General features: G+C 47.1%; 2 protein-coding genes across 4 annotated transcripts in view; one reads left to right on the top strand and one right to left on the bottom strand.

Annotated features, from left to right (window-relative positions):
- Window positions 1-17,518, top strand: part of Hspb11 (heat shock protein family B (small) member 11) — a 46,797-nt gene that overhangs the window by 25,707 nt on the left and 3,572 nt on the right. Inside the window, exon 6 of one of the 3 annotated variants that reach the window (XR_004518579.1) lies at window positions 16,081-16,237. Coding sequence is in view for 2 of the 3 variants with exons in the window: in XM_033767544.1 (XP_033623435.1) it covers window positions 16,081-16,146 (66 nt within the window). In the remaining variant the exon portion in view is untranslated. Of the gene's footprint in view, window positions 1-16,080; window positions 16,420-17,518 lie in introns of those variants that run through there. The other 2 variants (XM_033767540.1, XM_033767544.1) reach the window with 2 other exon arrangements.
- On the bottom strand, window positions 3,688-16,795 carry Dio1 (iodothyronine deiodinase 1). The gene is made up of 4 exons (XM_010610364.3): window positions 16,459-16,795; window positions 9,733-9,876; window positions 5,515-5,714; window positions 3,688-4,012 (listed from the first exon to the last, which is right to left on the bottom strand). The coding sequence occupies exons 1-4, from the start codon at window positions 16,793-16,795 to the stop codon at window positions 3,920-3,922; spliced, it is 774 nt and encodes a 257-aa protein (XP_010608666.2). The 3' UTR covers window positions 3,688-3,919.

Raw genomic sequence — 17,518 nt, 5'->3', positions numbered from 1 at the left:
TTTTTTTGAGACAGGGTCTCACTATGTAGTTGAGACTGACCTGGAACTCTCTATGTAGCTCAGGCTGGTCTCCAACTTACAGCGATCCTCCTGCCTCAGCCTCCCGAGTGCTGGGATTATGGCATGTGCCACCACGCCTGGCTCCCTACTTTTACGTTCTCAAGCCTTCTACCTATTCTCTCTTTCAGCAGATTTAGTGTTTCTGTTTTAATATTTAGATCTTTGAGGATCAAAATGTTTTGGAAACAGGATCTTTCTGTGTTGCCCAGCCTGGCCTTGAACACAGTAGTTAGTGATAAACTACTAACTACTGCCTCAGCCTCCCAGGAACTGGGATTACAGGTGTGCACAATGCGCCTAGCCAACTCCTGTCTTTACTGCTAGAAGATAGCCTAAAAGTGTTCCCAAATCTGAGGCAGACTGAAATAAAAGAATCCAAAACCCAGCCATGCATCTTCCCAGTTTAAAGATGCCAGCCTGATACTTGGAAGCAAACCTTCAGGGAATAAGAGACTCATACCCTTCTTAACAAAACCATAGGACCAGAGATTTAGCTCAGTGATTCTGCCACCTGCTGTGCAAGTACAAGGTCCCAAGTTCAATCCCCAGTGCCAAAAGAAACAAACAAACAAAAAACTATTGGTGACTTCAGTGAGCCGATCTGTTCAGCAGATTAGGTGTCTGACAATGCTGCATGGCATTTTTAAATAAATGTTTTTAAATTAATGGCAAAACTTATCAAAAATAAAAGAAAATACTCTCTAGCCAAGAGTAAATTAGAGCCTAACTGTAGGGAGATGAATAAGCATACTGTACTGGCCACTCAGGGGGTATCTGCCAATCCTGGCAGTCAGATCTTTCATTTCTAGGCTCCCGCCATGTACAGGAGGCCCTGTCTTGGGCCATCAGAATGCATGAAGATCTGACTCCCCACATGAAGCTTGGACTACAAGGGGAATCACTCACAGAGAACAAGCAAACTGGAGGGAAATCCTCTCTTCCAAAGCAGACGGGCTGGGGGTGTAGCTCAACGGAAGAGCTCTTTTCTAGCGTGCACACGGAATCCCTGTGTTTGATTCCCAGCACTGCAAAAAGAAAAAAAAGCAGAACATGGGTTGTGGTGAAGTATTTTCTTTAAATCAGTTACGTTCTGAATGCAGACTATATTGCAGTCTGGACAGGATATACCGAAAGTTTTTGTTGTTGTTTTTTTTTAACCTCCCAGTGCTTTACGATATTAGTCAAGCAGAATGGGTTTATTCTTGACATCCAGAGCTAGAAAGGTTATTTTTGAAGAAACATCCCTTCTGCATCGTCAATTAGATTTGAGCCCAAAGCTCTCTCAGTCCCTGCATGTGTTCTGTTTCTGCTTTTGTCCATATAGTTCCTCTACTTGGAATGCTTTTCTCCCTTCCCACATATGAAAGTACTGGGCATCCCTGAAGACCAAGCTGAAATGCCATTACACCATAAAGCTTGAGATTCACCCAGCTCAGAGACGTTGCTCTGTCTTCTGTGCCTGGTGATAGCTAACATATCACACACCACCTTCAGTTGGAGTCGATGTATATGTCTGATCCCCCATGAAACTAAGCTTCTGGAAGATAAGCTGTGCTCTGTCCATCTTTGCAACACTCTGTATCCTGAAAAGAATCAGCACTCAAGTAATGTTTGGTGTGTTAAATTGAAGAGACTCAAACTGGGAACCCGGGGCTCTATTTCATCACTCTGAAAACTCCTCAGTTACAGCTACTATCATTTGTTGAAAACTGGGAGATTTCTGTGCATTTATAGACACAGATCAGAGGGCTATTCAGAAGAGCATTGCCATGTATGCTGTCTCCTTCTGTGGGCCTCACTACTTAGGAAGAACAGTGCTCATCTGTCCCGCCCTCTCATGGAAAGAATGTTATTTGCCCTCAGTGCAAGCTCACAAACCCTTGCCTGTGTCAGCCAGCTACTTTGCCAAGATGGAGCATTTTTATTGAGTGAAGCTACTGTCCTGACCCCCTGCCCTCAAAGGGGAGCCCAAGGAGGTGGGTGCAGAGCAATAATGATGATAATCATGGTAACAGCCAGGCACAGCTCTAAATGCTGTACTCATAAAATTTTCTATGGTAGACACTACTAACATCTCTTTTTATATTTCAGATACCAGCACAGCTTACCCCAGCCACATACTTAGTAGGAGCAGAGCTCAGACTCTGGCCTTAACATCAGTGATAGCATTTGAATCTGTGTTATTTCCAGCGCTGAGACTTACTTAACTCTCTGAGCCTTGATTTTCTTGTTCTGTAAAATGAACATAATAATCTTGTCTTTAGGATAAAAAGAAATTAAATGAGAACACTACAACACCTATGCTTTTTAGATGATTAATAATAACTTTTTTTTTTTTGTACCGGGATCAAACTTGGGACCTTGTGCTTATGAGGCAGGCAGCAACACCACTGAGCTAAATCCCCAGCTATAATAACTACTTTAAAAATAATAAAATGGCCAGGCACAGTGGCATGCATGATCATGTGAGCCCAGGAGTTCCAGCACAGCCTGGACAACGTTGTCGTTAAAAAAAAAAAAGATCAAATGGCAGCATTAAAAAATATTAGCATTGTAGCAATGAAGGCATGACCAGGGAGAATATATTTGCATGTTAGTAAAATGTCCCCCAAGTCCATTCTTTGTCATGTTATGAAGATAGTTTGATTCCAATATGAAAAATTATTTCCCTCTATCAGGATTTCACAAGAAAATACCACATCTGACATGTAACACAGAGACTGAATAGTCTTCAAACCAAACGAGCCCCCCCCAGCATGTGGTGTTTTTGCTGACCACATTATATTGAGCTATAATAAAGGATAGATCAGGCTGACACAAATTGAAAAATCAAATGCAAAGATCACACTGAAGCCATCCAAAATAGCGTAACACACTTTAATTATTCTGTTTTAGCTTGCTGCATCTTAAAACATTTCCTTTCAAATCAAGTCACAGCTCTGTGTACTTTAGGCTGTGGCCATCATGAGCAAATATGAAAAGAAGCAGAGTTAGAACAGATGAATACCCAGGGTTGTCCATTTTTCTAATGTAATGTAACATAAATGACCATTAAGAGACTTGTGAAGAAATCAGTGAAACAATGTCAAGTACACGTTTCTGTATAATTGAATGACAGCTTTTGTTAGTGCCTGTTACCAGGTTTGGTGAAGGTTATCATTCTTTTGGAAAGTCAAAAAGTCCTCCCCTCAAAATGACTCTCAAGTTAGAACAGTGGAAAATAAACATACTCGAAGTTGGTAAAGTGAGTATTCCTCCTTCTGGAGGAAGTGGAAATGTGTTACCATAGAAACTCACCATCCCTCTACCTGCAACAACTGATTTAAATATTTTGGCAAGGAAAAGGTTGAAGTCATCTTCTGGTTCCACCTTCTCCTCTTACAATTCCTCAACTCACCTGAACAACTTGGAGTTCTACAAACCAATTAGTCTTAAATGGTTAATTCTAGGAATGGTAGATTTGGTCAGCTTAATTTTCCCTGAATGAGGGATGTCATATTGAACCACTTGGTTTGAGAGTGGCTGGAGAGATACCGACACTTCAGAAGCATGCTAGTGGAGTGTGACTGCTCTCTCACTCAGTGATGCCGTGCAGTGAATGGGACCAGTGATGGGAGCAATGTGGAGTTGTGCATTCTTTCACAGTTCACTTGCAAGAACAGCTTGAGTGTTGCTTCATCGTCTGATGATCGTAACAGTTTGTCCTCGTTGGGTGCTGTGACCTGTACCCCCTGGTGGGAGTTGTTTGCTTAGATCTGGAAAATCTGTACTCGTGGTTTGGCTGGGAACACAAGTCAAAGATAAAGACAGCTGGGGGATGAGCTGAGCTGGGAGGAGCTCTCCTGTTGGTCACTTACACCTACAACATGGGGATCTGTCCAGGTTGAGTATGGAGTTTTTCCAGAACAGCACGAACTTCCTCAGGATTGTAGTTCCAAGGACCAGATTTACCCTGCAAAAGAAACAAATCATGGATTCCCACATTTCCAACGTTCAAGGAATATGCATGTCCGGAGCTTGATTGTGAGACGGATGTGAGCTGATGGTGTCTATGCAGCCCAGGCGATAGCAGATGCAGCCGTGGGGTGGATCAGACCTCCCAAGGAAAGTGTGTTGAGTGGCACTGACATTTACCTGGAAGACTGGACAGAGAAGTAGGCGGAGACTGGAGACAGTAACGTGGCAGTTTTAGGAGAAAAGGCTCTATACAAATAAACTCTTCGTCCAGCCTCAGACCTTCAGACCTGCCTTTCCTCTTTTCCAGTCCTCACGTCGTGTTCTCCCATTCGATAGCAGTGCCTCCTCTGCCCATCCAAGCCCTCTGTCCTAGCCGAGCCCCCTCACCCACTACTTGGGCAGCTGCCGTGCTTCCCAGCCATCCCAGGCGCTGCTCCCTGCAGCCCATTCTCCACCCTGTAGCCATTGATCATATCAAGTAGAGGTCAGATTGTTCCTCTTCCCCCTCAGAACCCTTCCTTAGTGCTTCCTTGCTGTACAATGAAGACCAAACTCCTTGGTCCAGAACTCTGCCCCCTTGGTCCCCAGTTCCCTATTCACAGCCTGCTCTAATATGCCCCCGTGCCTTTGGCCACCTTTTTCTCTCTATTTGTGGTGATTTTCCCTCACCATGCTTGCTTGTCTGGCTCCTTATGCTTTCAGGCCCAAACATGCCCCAGCTTCTAAAATGCCTACCTTTCCTCAGGGCTTGGAAAACCTGCAGTCTGGGAGCCTCATCAGTCTTGATATGGCTGCCTCTGCGTTATAACAGCCGGATGGAAATGTTGCAGATTCAGTGGTTATTTGGTTCACAGAGCAAGCAACATTTACTGTTTGGCCTTTTACAAATCCTGCTCTGGAGTCTCAGCACTTGCGACACTGTACTTCTACTCTTATTTGGGTCTTCCTTGTCCCCAGACCATGAGCTCCTTGAAGTAGAGTGGGAGTCATTTTTAATTCATTTTTGTGTTTCCAGTACTTGTACCAGGATTAAACTGGTGTTGTGGGGGGAACCTCAGTCCTGCCAGGTTAGAACCATGATGAGGGTAGGGTGGAGAACCTGTGTCCTGTACTGTGGCCCTTGCACCCTGAGGCAGGGTATGTTAGAATTGAATCAAAAGCCTTCCTAGTGACTGGGAGAGTCAGTTCCCTTCTCTGAGGATCATTTATAAAATGGAAACATTTTATATCTCTCAGCTTAACAGCAAACCAGGCCTGGTCTAGTCTGGGTTCAGAAGGCAGCCAGGAGGTTGCAGCTAGGGGCTTCCATGAACATCATTTCATCCCCAGTGAGGTGGGGACCAATCTCATTTTGCAGAAGAGGAAACAGGCTACAAGAGGTAAAAGGACCACTTATGGTCACATGGCTAGCAGTGATCTGAATCCACATCTCCCTGATACAAAGCCCTCTGTTGACCCACTTCTCCCACCCCATTCCCCCTGCACCTAGGTCATCACCTTATAAAGGATCCTGCCTGCCTGGAGTACATAGAGTCTCTCAGGCAGAGCGGCATAGAGCTGGCTGCCCTGGTTCTGCATGGTGTCCACCACCACAGGGCACTGGGGGCTCTTGGCCAGCAGCAGGTGGGCTGCCCGCATGCGGTCCTGGAGGTTCTGGTGCTGCCTGATGTCCACATTGTTCTTAAAAGCCCAGCCATCTGCAAGAGAAAGGTCAGATTCTGAGGCCCCACAGATGTGGCACACACTTTCTGCACAGCAAACACCACCCGCTTTTAGTGAAGGTCCCAGACAGAGGTGCCCTTGGCCATGATAATGACCCAATTTCTTATGAGAGGTGAATATACAGGGTCACCTAGGGATTTATCAATCGATCCAGAACTGGCCTCAGCTCCTCACTGTGAGAAACTCCAACGGATACATGATTCGTGATCATTAATGTGCATACGGATCACGCGGGGACATTGTTAAGGGAAGCTTAGCAGCCTCGGAGGAGTGGCACTCAGAGTCCACCCAGGATACCATGGCCAGTGGTGCCTGGATCACACTTGGAGTGGCGGGAGTCTAGAGCTGTGGCTGTCTAAGTGTGTGGTCCCAGCCCAGCTGCAAAAGGATACTGTACCTTATAGTAATGCAAATTCTCAGGCCCTACATTAGGCTACTCAGGAGTAGGGCCCAGCAATCTGTATTTCAGTAGCCGTCTAGATGATTCTAAGGCACAGTGAAATTTAACTGTTGTAGAACCTAGCCATCCTCTTCTATTTGTCTCCACAATATTATTTCCAAAATGCAAATTGCCATGTCATTCTTCTGCTTAGACCTTTCAGTGGCTCCCTATCAGCTCCAAGACACATCCCAGGCTCCTCAGTGACCCCACTCAAAGCAAATGGGTGAACTACTTGGATTCCTTGACTCACCAACCCCTCAATCTGTCCCTTGCCTTCACCCTTATTTTGTTACAGTGGCTGCCTCATAACAAGCCACTTAACAGTGAGCTCATAGCCAAGTACACCTGCTGGCCTGGCCATGGCCCTTATTCTCATCCTCTCTTACACAGTCCTCCTGCCTCCTAATCATGTGCCTTCCAGCCCCTCATCCTGCCTGTCCTTTAGAGACTCAGCACAATGGACCTACGAGTTGAAAAATTGACCATTTGATGAACCACTGATGGCCTTACTGCATTGCTGGGCAAAGTAATATTAGGTTCCCTCGGAAGCTACGTGGCCTGTGTGTGCAATCACTGTTGCTTCTGTGGGTGATAAAAGTTGATTAAATCTACTGGTAGAGTAGGTTCTACCTCCTCAGGGCTTCCAGGTCATCTTGCTCAGTACTTTTCCCCCAAGTTATACCAGCTCTGTAAAGAGATTCACAGCAAGACTCAAATGTTTGGCCAGCGCTGACAGCCTTGTTACTTGTCATCAAATTTGTTGATGACGATAACCAGTTTATCTGTACCATGGTAGGGCAGCCTCACCTTCCACTGGCCCACTAGGGTTTCGTAGCAGCCTCCCCTGGGAGGCCAAGCAGGGTTTCTCAGTCCCAAGAAACAGCTGAGAACATGAAGACCAAGGGGAGGAGCAACTTTCCTCCTCTGTAGAAATTTGAGTTTCTTATAGGAAGGAGCTGTGTGTCTCTTGTCCCTGGCCTGGGCACATGACAGGTGCTCATTAAATACTGTCAACTGAACAGTTCTGAGGGAGGTGTTGTCATCCCATTGTTGTGGTAGAGAATGAGGCATGACAAGTAAATTGACCAAGGTCACATGATCAGCTTGGGCTACAGCTGGATTCATACCCAAAGAGTGTGATCTTCCTATTATACTTTGTGCCTCCCTGGATTTTCCTGGACAAATGTGTGTGAGGAAGAGCAAGGTGACTGATTTGGGCTACTGACCCCAGACCTCCTAGTTTTGGTGGACCCTGGCTGTATACATTTTATTTCTGAGGTTCCAGCCATGCCCAGTCCTGTCTGACTGATAGAAGCAAGGTCCCTGGAAAAGGAGATAGGGAAGAAGAACTGTGTAGTAGGAGGCGGAAGGCACCAAAGTAAGAAACTGGACCATGTCAGGAAGAGTCCAGGAAGCCTTTCCTCTGTAGCTTGAGGTAGACAGCTCTGGTTCTAGGAAGGGTTAAACCTGCCTGTCTAATTTTAGGGAAACAAGAAACAGGTATCAGGACCAGGAAGCACGATTAGTGATGATCTAACCACTCTTACTGCAGTTTGCAGTTTGTTCTTTGGGAGATCAATGCTGGATCCTAGGACCTGTTACTCAAAATATCCCTGGGCCAGCAGCCTTGGCCATACCTGGGTGCACCCCATCCCCTCCTGAGCCAGCACCTGTATTTCACTCAGATCCCCCAGGTGATTTGTTCATATATTCAGGTTAGGGAAGTGCCTCCTTAGAGTGGACAGAAATGTCCCCAGCCTCCCCAGGAGGCTGAATAAGCTTTGACTGAGCTGCAGCTGTCAGCTGTGGTGATATCAGGACTTTGTATCTTCTCAGCAGAGGACGCCAAAGTCACTGTCCTAAGTCCCTTTCTTTAACTGATGGCTGCTGCTCTCACAAAGGGTGTGTGTGTGTGTGTGTGTGTGTGTGTGTGTGTGTGTGTGTGAGAGAGAGAGAGAGAGAGAGAGAGAGAGAGACAAAGAGACACATTGTGCTGGTGTTTGCTCTCCTGTTCCCTTGGCTGGATTTTTTAAAAACGGCTTTATTATAGAAATTTCAAGTATACAGAAGATAGAATAGTATAATGAATCTCATCGTGTACCTCTTACCCTGTGATGATATTTAAAATTGTCCCAAAACTTCAATGAGGGATTTTAAATTGCCCCCAAATCTTAATGAGTACAGAAGCTGCAGTTAAATGAAGACAGTATTGAGTTTAAAGCAGCTTTCAACCCTTTGAGACTTGAAATCAATATGTAGCAGGCTTGGTGTGGAGCTCCGGAGTATGTGTTTTCCACAAACAATCCAGGTGGTTCTGTCACTAAGAGATCCAGAGACCACACTGGAAAAACACTACTGGGCTAACTTGGCTGAAAATTCTTCCGCGTGATCTCTTTGCATACAGCACATAGACAAGCCAGCAAGGCCAGTATCGGCCCGAACACACATTCGCCCAGTGGCTGCCCCACCTTGGGGGTGACAAAGACTCCGCAGAGTGCTGTACGAGAGCCACAGCTTGCACTGCACCTTTCCCCATCTTACTCCAGAGGTGACTCCCCAGCCTCGTAAACCTTCTGGCCCTCTTCAACCTCAGGATTTGAGACTTGGGCCAAATTCATGGGTTCTGTCCTCATGAAGATGAGAGAGATAGAGATGTGTCCAATCTTGACACAGTACCTGTAGGGACATTTCTGTCCACTGTAAGGAAAACTATCTCACTTCTCAGCTTTCTCAGCAAGAGAAAGGATTTCCTGTGGAATGGCGATGATCAGTGACCACCAGTTAGGAGCTGGAGGGAGGATTTCCCACCCAGACCAAAGTTGGCAACAAGAGCGGTTCTCTAGGTGTGGTCCTCAGACTAAAAGTGTCAGCATCCTTGGAACACATCAGAATACCGGTTTTCAGGCTATCCCAGAGCCACAAAGGCAGTCTGTTTGTAGCCAGTGCTCCAGTGGCTTCCATTGCTCACAAAAGGCCTCAAACTACTGACCCAGATGATCCATAATGTCCTTCTGAATCTTAGTCTCTCCTGATTTCCCTATTTATCCGTTCGGGATGTTGGAATGCAGAGGAGCATAGTGGCCCATGCCTGAAATCCCAACACTCTGGGAGGCTGAAGCAGGGTGATCCCAAGTTCAAACCCTGCCTGGGCAAGTTAGTGATTTAGTGAGATTTCATCTCAAAATTAAAAAAAAAAAAAAAGGCTGGGTATGTAGCTCAGTGTGAAAGCAATGGGTTTTATTCCCAGTATCCCCTACTAGAGAGAGGAGAAAAAAAAAAAAGAAAAGGGATAAAGTTGGAATGCACCCCAGACAAGCCCGATGTCTCCAGGTCTTCCCAAATGTGTGCCTGGTTGGAAGCAGACTGGTAAGAGGGAGAGACTGGAAGGTGGTGTGCGCCCAGTGAATAGCAGCTCCCCTCCTCCCCCCTTCCTCCTCCTTCTCCTCCTCCTCTTCCCTTCCCCTGAAGGGGCAGGGGTGGGGTGGGGTGGCTGGGAGGAAGGGATGGAGAAACTGGGTGGGAAGAGGTAGAGGAGGAGAATCCTTCAGTACCTGAGGCGTGCGCTTCTTCAATGTAAATAATGAGAAAATCTGCGATGAGATGAAAGTCTTCAATAAGTCTCTCAAATTGGTGAAATTTGAACATAAATGAAGGTCAGGTGCAACTTCCAAAATTCAGAACCAGTGGCCTGTTGCCTAAAACAGAAAAGAAACCACCCTAAACCAAGAATCTATACCATTTTCTTTGGCAAGCTGCCCCTTCCCTCTTGCGTTCAATGCTGCTACCCTTCCTGTCCCCTAAGGGCGAGTACCCAGCACAGTGCGGGGACCAAAGCCTAGCAAGGACTGCTTAGCAGGGCTGGAGCTGGTCATTACTTTTCTAAAATGAGAGGGTTTTGTTAGGAGGTCTCAGTGGACCACTTGCAGACACAGGGTGTTAGTAAGAATGATGAATGAGGAGTCTCTTTCATGCAGTTTATCAGACAGGCAAGGGTCCATTCTCTGTGTGATGTTATCGGTGATACTTCAAGGTAGGTAAAGAAAGTTCATAGACTTGCTGCAGGATAAAGAGCAGGTTGGTGGTGAAGTGAAATGAACACTTGGGCTTTTGGATTCTCAAGTCAGTGCTCCTTCTATTCAAAACACCTCAGTTCCCTCATCCATAATTGGACAAAATAATAATACATGCTCGACAGGATTGTTCTGATGATGTAAATTAGCACCGATAAGGGGCTTAAAATGTTGCCTAACTCCTAGCAGATGCTTAATAAACACAAGATATTACTATAGCTCTTACCTCCTCCCTGAGCTCTGAAGCAGGGAGACTGGGAAGGAGCTGCTGAAAAATGAAAATGCAGGGCCCCTTGTTCAAAAAGCAGGGGCAAGTGCTATTAACTTCATTAAAATAGAGAGATTTCCCCTCTCTTCTGCCATCTTTCTCTTGACCTGGCATAGTGTTTTTCAGTTGCCATTCAGTGTCGCATTCCCCTGGCACAAGGAAATGCACAGGGTGAAGTCTTACTGTCACCCTGTAGCCCCGCAGCCAAGTAGGCATGTGCATGTGGGCCTGTGGCCTCAGGCCACCAGCTTCCTCCTCCCTCTGGCCACTAGGCCCACATAGCATGTGCCAGCCAGGAGCACAGGAATCTCGCCAGACTTTTGCCCTTCCTGCCCACACACCACTCCAGCTCACAGTGTGCAGGCCATGCTGGGCACCCTGATGGGGGAGGGGAGGCCAGTGGCTTCTCCCTCAAGGTAGCTCAGCCACTTTCCAGACTGCACCATGGCACTAAGTCCAGGATGGAGATGACAACCCCTGTGCCCTGCCTCAAGACTCTGAGGGATGCCCACACCTGACAATGACCTTTCCCATTCTCAGGCCCAGGCCCTTTCTTGGGCCAGAAGGCAACAGCATTCATTGGGTGAGAACAAGGAAAAGGGCCTTTGACAATGAGACCCAAGGAGGTAGGGAGCTCAGCCGGAGGCAGGACACCATGGGAGACAAGGCTCCCAGCCCTCAGAGACTTTGGTCCCATTGGACTTCACTTATGGAGTACAGATTCAAAGATAAAATTATGAAGAATTTTAAGACAACTGCTGTACAACACTAATCCCCAACTATGAGGCCCTTCTGAGTATGGGGCCGTGCCCAGGAAGCCAGGGCCGGAGCCTTGTGTAATTAATCCCCTGGCCTTGTTAGGAGCTGCCAGAGCCCAGTGTTTTATTATGGCTAGAGCTGAAACGTCATTGAGCCCTCACTATACAACTATTGGATCATGTGCATTAAGTGTCCACACTCCCCAGGGTACTCATTGCCCCTTGAGCACTGGGATTCTATCTGTGTCTCTGCCTGCATACAGTTTGAAGTCTATTTAATGGGGAGACAGGTCAAAAGCAAGTAAACATGGAAATGAAGTTATTTCAAATACTAAGTGTCACAGAAGATACCATAAAGGAGTGGCCTACGTGTGTGTGTGTGTCGCAGTGTGTGTGTGTCTATGTGTGCTTTTGAGACAAGTCCTCACTGTGTAGTTCATGCTTGTCTTGAACTTACTATGTAGCCCAGGCTAGTCTCGAACTCATGGCATCCTCCTGCCTCGGCTTCCTGAGTCCTGAGATCACAGGCATGTGCCACCATACTCAGCAAGCGAGGTCTACTTTAGACAGGGAGGCCAGGGAGGGGTTCTAGGGGGCTGCCATTTAACCTGAGAAATGAAGGTTAGCAAAGAGCCAACCATGGGCAATTCTAGGCAAAGTGATTTTGTGTACAAAGTTCCCAAAGAGGAACAGAGCTTAAATTGATCTAGGTCCTTAAGATACTGGCTGAAAACAGGCAAGAGAAGCAATAAGAGAGATGACTGAAGAGCAAGGAGCCAGAGCAGGAAGCTCTCATGACCTTGGTGAAGAATCCAGATTTTATTCTCGGTGTAAAGGGAAGTCATGGAAATACAAAGCAAGAGTCGTGGATATTGTTGCAATTTTAGCTGCTCCTACATCTCCTTTCTATTTGGAATTCCCTTTTGTGAGCTATTGATAAGAGAGTGTGCCCAGTGATGTTTGACTCTGAGTTTCCTGTCTGCCAAGTAAAAGGATAGGCAGTTAGTTATGTATCCCTAATCCTTGGTCTGTAATGGGGAGAAGGTAAGATGGTTTCTCGGGGATGCAAAGCTCTGCTGCCTTTAGTTCACAGCTTATTTGCATGGGAGGCCCCGGGAGGTGCTGAGTGGGCCTCCGCCCTGCTGGTTGACTGTGGGATGATTTCTCACTCAGGTTATGGGGAGGCCCAGGCCTCAACAGGGTAGGCTCCAAGGGTAGTCATGGACAGGCTGGTCATTGGACTCCAGTAAACCCTGGGAGTCACTCTTTAAACAAGAAAACTCCTGACTGCAGGTCAGGACCAGGTCTAAATATTAGCTGTCTGGAATTTTGTTTTTAATTGACAAAAAATTCAACACCTGCTGATTAGGACCCTGCAAGAAACAGAGCCATTTGTTTAATTATTTATCATGTGGCTGGCTACAGTGATCAGTATTGAGAGCAAAATTTTAACTTCGTTCCCCACTTTCCTGGAAGTAGTGAGAGGAAGGATGGGAACAGGAGGGTGGATCTGCAGTGTGCTGGCACCCGGCCCATGTCCACAGGCCACAGGGCAGAGAACACCGTTTTAAGAATGTCTGGTAAGGACTGTCAAGTTGTGTAAGTGGGAAAAGAGTTCTGTAGTACAGCTGGAGTAGGGCTGCCAGACCAATAAATTAGTCCCTATGCCAGGCTCTCTCAGCAGAGAATCCCATTTATAGTTACTAGACAACCCTGCCTCAGTCTACTTGGAGAGATTTCAGGAGATTTTAAACAGGGGCTGAATTAAAGTCAGTTTCAGCTGAACTCTTAAGTACTCAGAAAATAAATCATCTGTGCATTGTTTTCTGCACAAGATGCCAGTTAATCAATGTTTTACTCTGTGTGTGTGTGTGTGTGTGTGTGTGTGTGTGTGTGCTTGAACATGGACATGCACAGGATAGGAGATGGCTGAGAATTGCTCTGAGCCCCTGTTGTCTTAAGCAATGCTGAGAGTCCCTGAGGAGTCAGAAGGCAACTTCTGGCTTACTAAGAACTTGCTGTGTGGCTCTAAACAAGTCATTTACCTCTTTGGGGCTTTGTATCTGAAAAATGAAGGAGCTGTTTTTGGTTATCTGTAAAGGATCTTCTAGGTCTCCCAGTCTGTGGCTCCAAAATGAGTTCAGAGTTTATACCCCAAATATATGACAGAGCATTTTAATGGCCTGGCAGTTCTTCAAGCAGGATGTCTTTCGAATAAGCAGAACTGATCACATTACCTCTGTACTGAAAATCCTTCCAGAACTCACCAACTCCCTCAGGTCATGTCAGGTGAGACGCAGAAGTCCCCTGCTCTGGTCCTTGACAGTATCCTTAACCTCATCTTTAGCCCGTCCTGCCTCTTGCACCCCATTTCCACCAAACTTAACAGTACTTCTCTGCATCCCAGGCCTCTGCTGTTCCTCACCGTTCTGCCTCTCTCTAAACCCTTTTTCTTCACTCACCCCAAGTCTTCCCTGTCCCTAGACACTCAGCTGTCCTCCAAGCAGCCTTTCTTGGCCACTTCCTTAACCCACCCAATGAGGGTCCCTTCTCCAGAGCCTTCTGCTCCGCTCTCACTACTCTGTCTCCCACTTTGGGTCCTGAGGTCTTCTGGACAGAGGCTAGTGGTGTTTATTTCTGAATTGCCAGCACCTATTTCAGGACACTCTAAGTCAAAGTGCTGAAAGTGGATGCCAATTTAGAAATGAAAAGCTTTGGTTTTGTCTCACTCCCCTCTTCCTGTCCTCTATCAGTCTCAGTTGAAGCATCAGAGATTGGAGACAAACTGAACTCTTTCTAACTGAAAATGGACAGTTAAAGGATGCCAATGAACTCTGTGAAGCAGCCCGGAGGCAAGTTGGTTTTCAGGGAACCAATCTTCAGATGACTGACAATCAGCATTTTGTCCTGTTCTGCAAAGTGCTTGGCCCTTGGCAGATACACCATAAAAGTTAGTTGTTATTCTCATTGCTGTCATTATCAGCACTTATTTGATGAAAGTTAATTGAATAGATTGAGATCTTTTGGGCCGGGGATTTAGCTCAGTGGTTCGGTGACCTGCCTTGGAAGCGCAAGGACCCGAGTTCAATCCCTGGTACCCCCCCCAAAAAAAGATTGAGATCTTTTGTGTACTGTAGTTTAAAATCACAAAAGAAACTATTGTCCTTTTCTCGGTTTAATGCACTCTTCCCTCTCACACTATAAAAACCCTTCTCCTCCTTTAAGGCCTAGTTCCTAAGCTGCCTCTTCCAGGAAACCTTCTGAAATCATACCTTCACAGCCTCCTCCACCCCACAAGGCTCTCAGGATTTATTACATCATCTGCTGTGTGGAGCCACAAAGTCCTTGAGCCAAGGAACAGGCATTTACCTGAGGGCCTGGCACACAGGAGGTGCTATGCTTTTTTTGTTTTGTTTTGTTTTGTTTTTTGTACTGGGGATCAAACTCAGGCCTTGTGCTTGCCAGGCAGGTGCAGCACCACTGAGCTAAATCCCCGGCTCTTGGGAATGCTTATTGAGGAACACAGGGATTCTGGGTGTGACCTGTCCCTCACTGGCTCTATTACCTCAGCCTCTCAGTTCTCCATTCCCTTCCATGACGAGAGGATTGGAGAAGGTCAGCAATTCCCAAAGAGTGTTCTCTGAAACTGGTGCAATGAGCATAGGCATTTTCTCAGGCGGAGAGAGGGGAGTGTGTGTGTGTGTGTGTGTGTGTGTGTGTGTTAGCAAAGCCAGTCAAGGCTGTGTTAAGCAAAGATTTTTTTCAAGTTCTATGTATTTGCTTTTAAGCTTCAAGTTTTCTCACAGCCTTTTATACACTTACATGTATTATGAATTCCCAGAAGTATGACAGGGAATGGGAGCTTTATATGGTAAAGCCTATCTGGGGGACGAGGGTTCCAAAGAATATGGCAGGAAAACCCAATTAGCCAGCTGCCTCAAGGGCCTTCTGTGTGTGCCTGCTGCTAGGCCCTGGGGTAGCGTGCTGAGGACGGCTGAGGTCAGTCAGACACAGCCCTTACTTAAGTCTCTCTGTTAGGCAGGGATCTTGGGTAGCCAGATGCTTGATAGAAAGAGCAGTGTCTAGGAGACGTGTGAATAGGGAGCCTGCATCCAGGACAGAGAGCATGGCTAACCACAGGGATCTGAGTTGTCATTAGGATGAGGCTGAAGATATGTTCCCTGAGGCATGAGGGATGTGAACACTGGCCGAAGACAAGGGTGCTCTGGACCAACCACAGTGCTGGCAGGGCAAAGAGAAGGGATAGCACAGGATAAAGGAGGCCCGCATCTATCTTGGGAAATGAGAGCCTTTGAGGCCTTGAGGGTAAAACTGGGGGGAAAGTCAGAGCCTGACCCCAGAGGACCTTGGATGGAAGGCTGAGCCTGTGCCTCACCACAGTTCAGATGCGGGCTGCAGAGAGTGCTGAGCTGGGGTGGCCTTAGAGAAGACCAGTCTGGCAGCCACCTAAATCTGGGTGGGAAGAAAGAGCAAGAGGAGGAGAAGGAGGTCCTGGTAAGAAGAGAAGTGAGTGATGAGGTCTTCAAGAACCCATATATATGGTGCTAGTTTGCCTGGATCCGGGGGAGGGAAGGGCTGAGAAGAAGGGAGGGAGAGAAAAAGCATCAAGAGTTTACTGAGCAACTGCCACGCACCAGCATGAGGCCCAGGGTGCCATCGGGGGGGCAGTCAGAGCTATCGTCTCCACCTGTACAAAGTTTGCAGCTAGTGAGGGCAACACACTTAAGTCAATACCCACACATGATTGTAACTGGCATGGCTTTAATTTTTTTTTTTTTTAAGTTTAAGATGTTAATCAAGCACATAGAAGGGAGAACCTGGCCTGGGAAGTTGGGATTGGCTTCTTGAGGGAAGTGCCACTGAGCAGAAGCCTGAGGATGAAGAGGATTTCAGCAGGTACAGGTGGACCCAAAGGGCCCCAGGAAGAATGGATATCACGGTAAGAATGATATTCAAGGGAGTGAAGGCCACCGTGGGTGGCTCATGGTTTTAGTGCCTGGGAAGGCGCTGATGCTGCTCAGAGAAACAGGATCCCGGAGAATTCCTGGTTCCCTGAACCCTCAAAAGGAGTAGCTAGAGTAGTAGTGGAATTCCCGGCACCCGCTCCATCCCCCTCCAATGCCTTGCAGCAGGCGCCTGAACACGGAGCAGCCTCCTGACCTTGCATGAAGTCCCAGATGGTGCGCTTCTGTCCGGAGAGGCAGACCACCGAGCAATCTGGGGCCAGACCCCCTAGCTCAGCTGTGTCCTCCAGCCGCTGCCAACGCACCTTCAGGACAAACCAGAAATACTGGATGCTGAAGAAGGTTGGGATCCAGTTGTCATGGGAAAACTGGGGATTCCCGGTCATCCCAGTCTTCTGGCCCATGGCCAGGATGTTCTTCTTGATCCTCGCTGGAAACAGCGTTATTAGCACTTTGCCCATGGCTACCTCCATGGCCACCTGCACGAGCACCCAGAGCCTCTTCAGCCATAGCCCTGGCCGGGGCAGCCCCATCTCTGCGGCACAGCTGGTGCTGGCTCTGAGGCTGCAGCCAGGCAGTGCGGGGCGGAGCTGAGCAAAGGTACAGAACAGAGCAGCCAACCCCACACAAGAGGCAGGTGTCAGGGCAGGAAATGTTTGCTTTTCTGTCAATAAAAGCAGAAGATTCCAAACCAGCTGCACAGAGGTCTGTTCTAATTTACTGGATTTTAGATTCTGTTTCTTGACTTTTGAGATATTTTTGGATTGGGAGATCACAGATCTTAAATTTTCCCTCTGATTAAAATTTAAAAACAAGTACTTAAAAAGATCCACACATAAAGGGACCCTGTTTAAACATTATATTGGGAGTGAATAGCTTCCAATGTTAATTATTCTTTTAGTAAGCTAAATGGTTCTTTTACTAATGGATTATAGTCACCTCCCTCACAACTTTCAGCTGGTGGTTGAGTATTTCTGGAGGCAGAGCCCTTGCCAGGGGATAAGGATCTGGACCCTCCTGGGGCAGGGACAGAGCTGGGGCCATCCCCAAGGAGATCTGGGACCTGCAACCCCCTTCAGGACCTCTCTACTCTCCCGGAGGTCAAGACCTAGTGCAGACAAGGGACAAGTAAACAGAAAATTAGGGAGAGGGGAGAGGCAGATGACGTGGGAGGCTAGGGGAGTGTGGAGAAGGGGTGGCTAATTGTGTTTAGAGAAGTCAAGAGGACTTCCCTGTGGAAGTGATGTCTCTGTGAA

The sequence above is a fragment of the Fukomys damarensis genome, unplaced genomic scaffold, assembly GCF_012274545.1.
Source record: "Fukomys damarensis isolate Sample0158 unplaced genomic scaffold, DMR_v1.0_HiC HiC_scaffold_23, whole genome shotgun sequence".
Taxonomy (NCBI): domain Eukaryota; kingdom Metazoa; phylum Chordata; class Mammalia; order Rodentia; family Bathyergidae; genus Fukomys; species Fukomys damarensis.
This window is presented reverse-complemented; position numbering and strand designations above follow the sequence as displayed.